Source organism: Pipistrellus kuhlii, unplaced genomic scaffold (assembly GCF_014108245.1).
Source record: "Pipistrellus kuhlii isolate mPipKuh1 unplaced genomic scaffold, mPipKuh1.p scaffold_m20_p_10, whole genome shotgun sequence".
NCBI classification, from domain to species: Eukaryota; Metazoa; Chordata; class Mammalia; order Chiroptera; family Vespertilionidae; genus Pipistrellus; species Pipistrellus kuhlii.
In genome coordinates, this window is record NW_023425405.1 from 32,204,573 (window position 1) to 32,216,965 (window position 12,393).

Genomic DNA, 12,393 nt, shown 5'->3' on the forward strand with positions numbered 1-12,393 from the left:
TCATATTTTCTTTTTAGGGTCCATAGGTTCTGTGGTGATACCCTTTTTTTATTTCTAATATCAGCCATTTGTTTCCCCCCCTCTTTTGTGTATTAGCCATTCCCCTGTCTCTATTTTCTTTGTGTTTAATTTGCTCTTCTTACAGTTTCTTGAGGTGGAAATTTAGATCACCGACGTGAGGTCTTTCTATTTATCTGTGTTAGGATTTATGCTATAAATTTCCTGTTAAGCACTGTGCTTGTAGTTTCCCACATATTTTGGAGGGCTGCTTTTAATTTTCATTGAGATGAAAATATCTTTAAATTTCCCTTGTGATTTCTGTTTTCATCTAAATATTTGAGGATTAGCCAGATATCTCTGTTATTGATTTCTAGTTTACTACATTGTGGTTGGAGAACATGGTTTGTATAACTTCAATACTTTACATGTGCTGAAATTTGTTTTTTTGGCCCCAAAATTTTCTCTTTGTGCATATTTTAAGTGCCGTTAGAAAACAAATCTATATGTTTATTTTATCCCCCTGAATGCCCTTTCCAGTATATGCTATTTTGAAGTCAATTTTTTAATGGTCTCGCAAAATTTCAAAATTTCAAAAAAATATTTACTCAAAAATAAGTAACTATATTATTTGAAGCATGGCAAGGTCTATAAAGCACTCATAGCTGAGGATGCAATATATATGTTTTATTTTTTAACAACAACAACAATAATAATAATAATAATATATAAAATGGCTTGATTTAAAAAATAACTAAAATCTTTCATAATTATGTAAGCATGGAAAGGTTGTCTAATTTTGACTATTTACTGAATGAGGATGATTAAGAAATGCTAAATTGCCTGGCTAGAGTGGCTCAGTGGTTGAGCGTCAACCTATGACCAGGAGGTTTTGGTTCAATTCCCGGTCAGGGCACACACCAGGTTGTGGGTTCGATCCCCACCTATACTGGGGCATAGAAGGAGGCAGCCAATCAATGATTCTCTCTCATGATGTTTCTATCTCTCTCTCCCTGTCCCTTCCTCTCTGAAATCAACACAAATTAAAAAAAAAAGAAATGCTAAATTCATTTATTTATGCATAAAAGGATTTAACATTAAAATTAATGTAATTAACTCACATATCAAATTTGAATAAAATGTCACAACAAACATACTTTTTCAAAAAGATGTATTTTAATGATGGGAGACTGTATGGGAATGATAAACATGTACTTTCAAATATATATATATGTGGAACAGAATACAAATTGTTTTGTCATGAAAGAGCTATGCTTTCAAAGGCTTTTAAAAAGGCACAAAAGGTGAAGTTTCTCCTGGAAAATGACACTTAAGAATTAATGGCATCAAAATCACATTGGCTAAAAAAGGAAAACAAACTTTTGAAGACATAATAACAAACTGTACTGCAGAATTGGATTCTTTTTATTTAGAAATAAAAAGGAGAAGAGCCGAAGAAACATTATGGCTGTTTTCTCTGGCACGTTAAAGAACAGGTTTGGCTAATGGATCCTGAATACTAAGATTTTCCAACAAACTCCCTTAGCTTGTGCCTAGTTTTTCACCTTTTTAGATCATATAAAAAGACAGAAATCAGCGTCAAACACAGCCAGTAACAGTCCATAACAAAAGTTTAATTTTGGTTATCTATTGACATCAGAAAATTCCAGCTTAAAAAGAATTTCAAACCAATCCTAGGCATTAAAAAATAGCCATAGAGCTGAGGTTAATTTTCTAGTCAAATAAACAACCTCCTTCTGCTCCCCCACCACCACCCCAAACTGGAATGAGACAGCCATAATGTTTGTTTACTCCTCCAAAAACCAGTTTACCACCTGCTGGAATCCCAGCCCAGAAACCAGCCTGTGAATGTGGGTGGCTCATAGCCCTGTTTTATTATGATAATTGGCGTCCTCCGGTCTCTGCCAGAAGGGTCTGTCTCAAGGTACATTTTGGCTAAAAAGAAGCACAAAGACAAATAAAGTTTAATTAGTCTCCATTAAAGTAGCTACAGAGTGAAACGTTTTTCAATAAATGTAACAAATTAAATCTTCCTTGCCCCCAAGTAGTCAAATATTGTTCCATATAAACAATTACTTATAGATTTCTCTCATCTACTATAAAATGTACCATGCGAGTTTCATTATTGCCTGAAAAAAAAATCCAAACTTTATGGAATTTATACTTATGGCATAGTCTTATGTTTTCAATAACAAAAATTGTGCCAGAAAAAAAACCCACCCAGGATCGTTCAAAAGGAATTAAAAAAAATAAAACCTAGGTTATAACAATTATGTAGATTTTACTATAACTATAATTAAAAAACAAGTGAATTAAAACATTTCAGGATTATTGATATCTAGCTTACCAGACTTCACAGATTCTGACTTCTCAACTTCATTGGCATCTTTGCCGATCCAAACAAAAATCTGAAAAATGAAACCATATATCCTATTGGAGGAGTGTTGACTTAGTGCTCGGCTCCATGCAAAGTCCTCGTCACACATTGCTCTTTAAACCTTCACAGCCTCACAGGTGAGAAATGTGGACACAATTGCCCAGACGTTCAACCACTTTCCCATGTCTGCACTTCTTAGGAGCCGCCTACAACTTCTGTCCGGACAAGTTTCAGTCCAGATTTCACAGTCTGATATTTTGTGTTTACATAGTGTTTCCCAGTTAATAAGATGAACATTCTCAAAAACAACTTAGGAATTGATTAATTTTCTTTTGCCCTCTCCCCTGGGGTGTGAAAGACAATCATCCCCATGTTATCCTGGGGGACCACACTCAGCTTGTCTATGGCACTCCAGACTCCCTTGAGGAACTTCTGATTGAAGCTTCGTGTTCTCCTATAGTACTGTATTCTCTAACAATTTGGTAAAAGTGCTTGAATAATTAAATACTGGTGTTTTATTTAAGCTGATGTAATAATACATTCTGTATGTGTCCTTCTCCTTCTTAAATATGTAGGTTCTCTTTAATTACCTTATATGGAAATCATTTTAAAGCCACTTGTTGGCAGGAAAACTTTGGTCAGATTAGTTCTGATTGTGTTCTAGTTTATACTGAAAGGGTTGGGATATTTGCTTGCAGGGTGGAGAATAAGCTACAACAGCCTGGTAGTGTACATGAAAAGTATGAGGTATAATTGAACATAACATTATATTAGTTTCAGATGTGTAACAGAATGATTCGGTATTTGTATCTATTGTGAAATGAACACCACAACAGTAAGTCTAGTTAAACAAGAACCTAAGGGGTAACATAACTGAATGCCTCAGTTTTACCTGTTCCCATGTATCTAACAACATGACGTCATCTTCTGCTAAATCATCCTGGGTGAACTCTCCTGGGACCTCTTCAATCTGAAATGTATAAAAACACTTTATGACCAACCCATCAAGAAGTAATTTTTCTAATATATAGACAAATTGCTTCACAGATTCATGCTGCTTTCCTAAAATAAATACTTTTTTTTTTGCATTTGTGGGCAAAAGAAAAATGCCCTGTGGGTAGTAACCACACAGGGTGATCAGATCACACATTTCTGACTGGGCAGATCACGGTGGACAGCCATACTCCAGACCTGTAACTTCTTTAGGGAAAAGTCTAAGCCAGCGCTGTCCGTTATTCTTGTGCATCTGTGTTAACACGGCTTGGAAACGCCAGGAGCAATTCTCCTCAAAGGAGGTCTTGACTATAGGTAACATAGCTTTGTTACCGATCCTGTAATGTAGTCACCACCTTGCTTTTTCTCACCTCCATGTAACCTTCCTTGCGTTCCCTCCTTAGCTTCCAATGCACAAAAGCTGCCGCACAACTGCTATTCGCAGGAGCGTTTGAGATCTGCTCCTGGCACATGTTGTCAGTTTTGGCTCAAACTCTTGTAAAAATTCTCTACAGGTTTGGACATTTCTCATGTCGACACATTTGAGTTTATGGTCTGGGTATTAAACTTCTTTCTCTTTGTAGGTCAAGGTTATTTTAATAAAATCAATAGGTTTGGTCATTTTTATATATCACCAAATTCTCAATAAGATGAAATTATAACATAATATTCCATATGCAAAGTTTCATTATTTCTGAGTGGGTTAAACTGTATTCTCTATAGCTAACATTAAAGGGTTTGAGAAGGTTAGTTTAACACATCCAGTACCAGCGAATATGTTTTTATTGATTTTAGAGAGAGGAGGAAGGGAGAGATAAAGAAAAACATTGATATGAGAAACATTGATCAGTTGCCTCTTTATGCACAGGGACTGCACCCTGACTGGCATGGAACCTGCAACCTGGGTATGTGTCCCGACTGGGAATCAAACCCAAGATCTCTTGGTATATGGAATGATATTCCAATAAACAAATGAGCCACACTTGTTAGTGAAAAGTTCAATGTGTTTAAAGAATTCTGGATAAAGCCCCCTTGATTCTTAGGAAAGTGTGGTAGATTGGATTATAGTTCCCAACTCTTCACTCCTTCCATCTGCCATGTGACTTCGCAGTCCAGTCCAGTAGGCAGAGTGGACTGTGGCCTTGGCTGTGTCATATTAGCCGGTGTGACTCAGCAGGGCCCTCTTGTGCCCCTGGAGTCTATCATGGGAAACACAGGCATAAACCTAACCTGCAGCCAAAGGAGAACCTCCCAGCTGTGCCCAGCCCACAGCAACCTGATCGTAGGTCCGTGGTCAGCAAACTGCGGCTCTCGAGCCACATGCAGCTCTTTGGCCCCTTGAGTGTGGCTCTTCCACAAAATAACATGGCCTGGGTGAGTCTATTTTGAAGAAGTGGTGTTAGAAGAAGTTTAAGTTTAAAAAATTTGGCTCTCAAAAGAAATTTCAATCATTGTACTGTTGATTTTTGGCTCTGTTTGACTAATGAGTTTGCCGACCACTGTCCTAAGTGATCTGTAGTCCTCTTAGCAAGACAATACATATACTGTATGCTGTAACTGATGATATATTGAGTTTGTTATACAAAATAAATAAATAAATAAATAAGCAAGCAAACGAAAAGCTATCCATTTACAAAGGACAAGGAATTTTTTAATATTATCTTTTAACAGAATATTTGCTAATCACATAAAGGTAAAAATAAAACACAAAAAAACCTTTAAATATTATGTACTTTGTGCTATGCACTGTTCTAATCCTTTATATGCAAGAACTAATTTAATATTCACAACAACCCTATGAAGAAGGTACTAGGATTCGCCGAAACCGGTTTGGCTCGGTGGTGGAGCGTCGGTCTGCGGACTGAAAGGTCCCGGGTTCGATTCCCGTCAAGGGCATGTATGTTGGTTGCGGGCACATCCCTGGTGGGGGTTGTGCAGGAGGCAGCCGGTCGATGTTTCTCTCTCATCGACGTTTCTAGCTCTCTATCTCTCTCCCTTCCTCTCTGTAAAAAATCAATAAAATATAACAATAATAAAAAAAGAAGATACTAGGATTAGCCCCATTGAACAGATGTGAAAACTACAGCACAAAGACGGTAAGTAAGCAGCATAAGGTCACAGAGCCAGAAATAATATCACCAAGAAAGTAATGTCACACAGGCAGATTGGCTCTGAAAGCTGTGCTTTTAACCAGTGGCTCTGCTGCCTTTCAACATGAATCTGCATGCCCAAAGCCTGCTTTCTGAGGCTGATAAGATGAAACACTTCTTAGTAGCACTCCTTTTCTTTAAATTGTGAAGTAGGAGCTCCAAATAATAAACAAGAAAATGAGTAGTTGCACAGGAAAAGTTTTTTTTTTAAATATGCATATGAAAATAAAATAAAATTTTATTAGATTTTTTACATCTAAGAACAAAGCCTAGATTTATTTTTAAATATATCTCCATTTAAAACAAAGCAAATAATACTAATAAGAAATTATAGAAGCATGTGCTAAAAAGTTATTCGTATGCAACTTCAAGTTTACAATCAAAAGAATAAAAAACAACAGATTTTCTGATGACAAGTTTATAAAATACAGAGATTTCTAAAAAGTAGGTGATCAATTGCAGAGCCCAACAAATAAATATTTATCACAGTCCACTATTTAAGTCTTTAATTTTTAGGTCAAATCACCTATAAACATTAAGCGGTGTTTGTACCTGAGCAGTTTCTTCTTCAAAGCATTTTATTTCTAGCAAGCATGTAGCTGGGAAAATACTTGGGAAATTTTCAAGTGTGTATGCTTAAAAATGAAGCTTGTATTCACCAGGGTGTGGCAACAAAATCTTTAGATCAAATTTTATATAGTAAAGGAATTTGTTCTTTAAGCAAACTCCTATATAATAAAGAGGTAATAAGCAAATTGACCATCACTCCAACACACAAGATGGCCACCCCCATGTGGACATAAGATGGCTGCCACAAGATGGCCAACAGGGGAGGACAGTTTCGAGGGACCAGGCCTACAGGGGAGGGCAGTTGGGAGTGACCAAGCCAGTAGGGGAGGGCAGTTGGGGGAGAATCAGGCCTGCAGGGGAGGGCAGTTGGGGGTGACCAGGCCAGTAGGGGAGGGCAGTTGGGGCAATCAGGTCAGCAGGGGAGGGCAGTTGGGGCAATCAGGTTGACAGGGGAGCAGTTAGGCGTTGATCAGGCTGGCAGGGGAGTGGTTAGGGGGTGATCAGGCTGGCAGACAGAAGCAGGTAGAGGCAATCAGGCAGGCAGGCGAGCAGTTGGGAGCCAGCAGTCCTAGATTGTGAGAGGGGTCCCAGATTGGAGAGGGTGCAGGCTAGGCTGAGAGACACACACACACACACACACACACACACACACATACACACATGAACACACCCAGTGCACAAATTTCATGCACTGGGCCGCTAGTATTTATACAGGAGCCTAGCCTGGCAAAGTTATTAGCAATATTAGCAAATATTACTAATAAGAAATCATAGAAGCATGTGCTGAAAAGTTGTTTGGATGCAACTTTTTAAACTGCAGAATTTCTATAGTTAAACTGAGATAATGGGCTACCAGGATATTCCAGAGCCCAGTACAAAACCTCTCTTGTACTAGCACATCAATACTTTTACTTCCAAATTCCTGGAATTCATAGCCTGTGAGTAACTGAAATGAAACATTCCTCCTGATTTCTGTTACTTTGCAAGTGGGTATGTAGCATTCTGTGATTTTTGCCCAATGATTATATTTCCATAATATATATTATTTGGTCAACCTGGTGAGCCTTGGAAATTGAAAGGTAACATTTACATAGTTGGATCAGAAACGACTCTTTTTGCCTACAAGAAGTGTCAAATTATTCAATTAGCAAATCCATCCACATGCGTGCTGGCACCAGTGCGTGGTAGCTGGTATATTTCAGAGCTGCTTGGTGTATAGGGCACATTCCAATATCCCTGTGCTTTCACATCCATTATATCACTGACTCTGAAAGCTACCTTGTGTGGAGTGCAGAGGACCACCTGTGGTTTGCAGGGACGTGAAAACAGAACCAGAGCATCGGCGAGTGGTACAGCCAACACGGGAAAGTCTCCCCCCGCCACCCCGCCCCGCCCCGAACACTTACGATGAACCGTCCGGTTTTGTTGGAGCAGGCGTACAGCCGCGGCGGGTGGTCTTCCGCCTGGGTCTCCAGCAGCGGGGAGGTCTGGTAGCGCTTCCTTCCTCCGAGGGAATTCCAAAAGTCCTCTGTGAAAGACACTAGGCGTTACCCAGCGCACTGCCAGGAGCATCTGGCTGCTGCTGCTGCGTTCCGTTAACAAATACTAGCTTACCTCGACTTTCATGTTAAGAAATTTATTTAAATACATCAGGTATCATCACCCACTTTGGCAACTAATGGGTTCTTACAGGCCCTCCTCCACCAGTAACCTTTACCAAGTCACTAGTTATGGAAAAAGTAAGTTACATGGCTAGCAATCCTACCAAGTGTAAGTTTGGGTGGGTGGCCCCGGCCCCATAGCACACACCTGGCTCCTCTCCCTCCCGAATCCTCGTGGTTCTGCATCGGAGCACACCGGCCACGTGCTCCGCTCCCCTCTCCTCTGCCGGGCTGGCGCCTTTTCCTATCCACGTGTAGCCAACATTGTGTGGCAGTTTCAGGACAAACACATCATTGGAATTCAATGAATTGGCATCCACATCTACCTACAGTGTGGAGAAAAACAATACAATGGGCCAGATGCATTGCTGCCCCCTCAATGAACATTGCAGAGAAATGGTGACAGGCACAAACCATCCCGCCTTCTGCCCTGACTCCCCAAAGCTTGTTCAGGCAGCACAGGGACACCACCGCGGCTCACACACATCAGGGCAGGAGCACTGCAGTCTGTGTACGTTTAACTCAACTCAACTGCCCACAGCCAGGGGCACAGGGCTCTGAGGACAAAATGAGCCAACCTTCAGTGATAAATGACAAAGATAACATTCAAAGGGACCATTAGAACAAGGATAGGCTATAATGGGGAGGAGAGAGGGAAGGAGGGCATAATCTTTACAAATGATATAGATAAAGCAAAGCCATTCAGTTTTCTCTCCCCTGATAAACAGGAAGTTTATCAGATAACCAAAGGGACACCTTAAAATCACAAAACAGGGACTGGAGTCCAAATTAGGCAAAGAGAGAATACCATAGATTCACTAAAATGTGCTCCAGGCTCAGATAAATTATCGCTCAAATTATAAAGGACTATTTAGAGAGGATTAAAAACACAGCACTGACATGCCCCTTCCTTTCAGCCAAGACGCTGTGGCCACTGTGTTGGATCGGCCTGGTGAACAGTCTGCTCTATGTGGCCACAGGAGAGTGAAGGGACCCCAGTGGGCCCAGACTCTGGCTGGAGACTGAGGCTGACGGGGGTGCCTCTGGGCAGGAACTGGCTGTGCAGAGTCTCAGAGAGGGGGCCTGAGTGTCTAGGTGGGCTTGTGTCTCTGCAGCCAGGAACTGGTGATATTGGGACTCGGTGTGAGTGACTGTGAGGACCTCTGGCTGTGACGGTGTGACTGTGAGAGTGTGCATCATTTTTTGCATGACTGTGGGACTCCATGTGATGTGTGGTAACAGGGAGATGAAGAATGAGTGAGCAAGAGTGAGATGGAGCGATGAGGAAGAGGAAGGAAGTGGTTCAGGAGGGAGCTGGTTACCAGCTGTGCCAAATGGCGCTGTTTGGCCAACCACACTGAGATACCAGGCCAAGGCATGGACTCTGTGCAGAGTAGGATTTCACCCGGTTTGTCAGGACCCTGTCCCCAGAGAGCAGTTAAGGAGGAAGGAATGGCTGTTGGGAATAATAAAGATGTGTCTCAGGGTAGGGGACATTCAGAGATGCGGTTACTGTCCTCTTTCAGTAGGAATGAGCGCTCGTGGACCAAGTTCAAAGGAATCTGTCTGCTATGATGACAGAATCTCAGAAATCATGACTTCTGATTTCTACTCCAAGCATCTCCTCTACAGTACAGAAGGAAGAACTTGGCTGATGAAGAGACACGTGGCAAGAGACCCAGGCCCAGAATGGTGAAGGGTCAGGGAAGCCATTCCAAAATAGAATGTTACAGCTCTAACTGGTTTGGTTCAGTGGATAGAGCATCGGCCTGCAGACTGAAGGGTCCCAGGTTCGATTTTGGTCAAGGGCATGTACCTTGGTTGCGGGCACATCGCCAGTGGGAGGGGGGAGGGAGTGAAGGAAGCAGCTGATCGGTGTTTCTCATTGATATTTCTAACTATCCCTCTCTTTTCCTCTCTGTAAAAAATCAATAAAATACGAAAAAGAGAAAAAACACACCACAAAATAGTGTTACAAAGTGTTTGTCTCCCAGGAGACGAAACAATGATTTCAATTAGCGCATTTCAGAGGTAGAATGTGGTGGCCAGTTTGGGAGGCCCAGGGGAAGCACAAGCTGTAACCCAAGCAGTCCACTGTGTCTCAGAGAAAAGTGTCCACTGGGAAGAAACCAGGAAGGCAACAAAGAAACCAGGAAGGCAACGATTCTCGCCGACTCTTCCATCAGAATCAGCTGAGGGGCATATAGATGAGAGCCTACCCATCTTTTAGTTTGATAGGTTCCTTAAAAATTAGTCATAATTGAATAGGAGAAAGCATGCACAGACTATTTTGGAAGAGATCAATACACATGATGGCCTTTAACTGCATAACTGAATGAAACCACTCTGAAGAGAGCCAAGGCTGGGCCTCGGGGGGGGGGGGGGGGGTACACAAATGCTCATGGGACAAGTGGAGGACGAGAATCCAGCAGGACTGCCCAGCGAAGAGCAGCCCTCCTGGGGTTTGGAAGAAATCCCAGTGATTGTGGTGTTCAGAGGCCTCGTGGGGGGAAGGAATGACTCAAAACAAACAAAGGAAAGAGAGACTGTGGAAATATTTGTGGGAGGTTAAGACAAGTGAGATTGGAGAAGGTATAAGGCAGGTGGGAGGCGGGAATGGATGTCTGAGGGGAGTGGCTGAGAGAGAATAATAGGCTTAAGAGAGCAGAGAAGGTGAATAAGTGAAGACATGGGTTTTGAGGATTTGTGGCTTAAGGAGAAAGGATGTCACTGAGATGGGCCAGGTCAAGAGACAGTCTTTAAAGGGAGGATGAGAGTCTCTGAGAGGCATGTTTGTATCCTGAAATAACTGATCCAGGACAGAAGGATACATTGATAATACAGAAGAGGGAGAAGTGTGTTGACTGCCATAATGGTGAACTGGAGGAGGGACAATAACACAGGACAGAAAAATCCAGAGAAGTCCCTAGGAAGCCCAGATGTCACATTTTAATAGGAGTCATGTTTTATTTCTTTTTAAAAAAACAAACGTATTTTTATTGATTTCAGAGAGGAAGGGAAAGGGAGAGATAGAAACATCAATAACGAGAGAGAATCATTGATTGGCTGCCTCCTGCACACCCCTACCGGGGATCTAGCCTGCAACAGAGGCATGTGCCCTTGACTGGAATCGAACTTGGGACCCTTCAGTCTGCAGGCCAATGCTCTACCCACTGAGCCAAACTGGCCAGGACATCTTTTATTTCTTTATGTAATAAATATGCATTAAATTATTTGCCAATATATCCTTTATACAAACATTACTATTTATTTTTAATTTATGGGTAAGAATAGATTGGTATTAATTTACAAAATGATTTTGTATTTATATGTAAATAACTATTATAAACTATTATTAAATGTAAATAAATTAACTACTCAAATTTATTTCATAAGACAGCTGTGAAAAATATCCAGATGCAGACAACTTGGTGAAATTGGAGGTTGTAGAGGAGATTTTTGTGTGATCACATTCACATTCCCTGTGAACTCTGATTCTGTTATCTGTAGAGAGCAGGATGTTAGAGATTTGGGAAGAGAGGGGGACTGAAGGGTGTGGTGGACAGAAAAGGTTTGAGCATTCAGGCATGAGACTGAAGAATTGCTGAAAATGCATTCTGGAGTCAAGGAGCTGAAGGACAGGGCATGCTTGCCAGAGATTAGTCTGAAACAATGACCCGAGGCGCTACACTTGTCACCAATGGCAAAGTGAGTGTGAGATGAAATGGGCTCAAGGGCAAGCGAGGATGAGAGAAGACAGAGTGATGGGGACAGTGAGGCCAGGCTGAAGCCATCCAAGACTAAGAGAGGAAGGACTGGTTGTTCAGTCGATGGCAGCATAAGGGGCTGGGGGAGGGAGAGACTGGTACAAAGAGAAGTTATAGGATAAGCGGGGACGGTACCTCCTCCATCACTGCGCCTGGCATGAGAGAAAAAAAACACCATTTCTATTTGAGTGGCCTGCATGGGAGTCTGCATCCTCTGAGGACAGTAGAGCATGAAGGGAGAGGGTGGCTTAGAGAAGAGGTTGCAGGTGGAGAGATCCTCTGACCTACCTGGGTTTAAGGCCTCAGCTTAACGGCTTATGCAGAGGGTCCATGTTTGGGGAGGAGGGTGAGAAGGGCAGTTTAGGATTTGGGAGATGTGGGCTTCAAGAGTGACGGAGAGCGGGATATGAGTGATCATCCTAGAGGTCAAAGCACTAGGCCATCTGAAAGCCTGCACCTGCCGGCCCTGCCCTACCTGGAGGCCTTCTTGTCCTATGACACTGTGACGTGGGGCTTGATTTCTTTCACAGCTGCTGTCACATTGAGTAATGGTCTGGCCCAATGTGTCAAAGCCTGTTTCCCACATTCGTTACAGGTGTACGGACAAGGGGCTTCCCTCTCAAATTCCCCAGGGTGATCAGTTGATCACCACCCGCCATCCATCTTCCCCCAGGCCTTCTAAGCTGGAGCGTAAGCTGCCTCATGCCTTTGACAGCTTGATTTGTTACGTTATTCTTAAAATCCATTTGCTTTGGTATAATGCAGTTAACAAATGTGAACGGCCTAGTGTGTGGAGTTAGCTATTTATTCAATTCTCTTGCCTTTACTGTTTTTTACTGTGAACACCAGCTTCGTTA

At 42.0% G+C, this 12,393-nt stretch overlaps 1 protein-coding gene across 1 annotated transcript in view; it reads right to left on the reverse strand.

The window, feature by feature from the left end:
• Window positions 1-1,192: 1,192 nt before the first annotated feature.
• SCIN (scinderin) overlaps window positions 1,193-12,393 on the reverse strand; it is a 46,339-nt gene continuing 35,138 nt past the window's right edge. The window contains exons 12-16 of the mRNA XM_036429307.2: window positions 7,918-8,095; window positions 7,515-7,636; window positions 3,288-3,365; window positions 2,366-2,426; window positions 1,193-1,953 (exon numbers count right to left, since the gene is read on the reverse strand). Coding sequence (XP_036285200.1) covers window positions 1,826-1,953; window positions 2,366-2,426; window positions 3,288-3,365; window positions 7,515-7,636; window positions 7,918-8,095 — 567 coding nt within the window. The 3' untranslated portion in view covers window positions 1,193-1,825. The remainder of the gene's footprint in view (window positions 1,954-2,365; window positions 2,427-3,287; window positions 3,366-7,514; window positions 7,637-7,917; window positions 8,096-12,393) is intronic.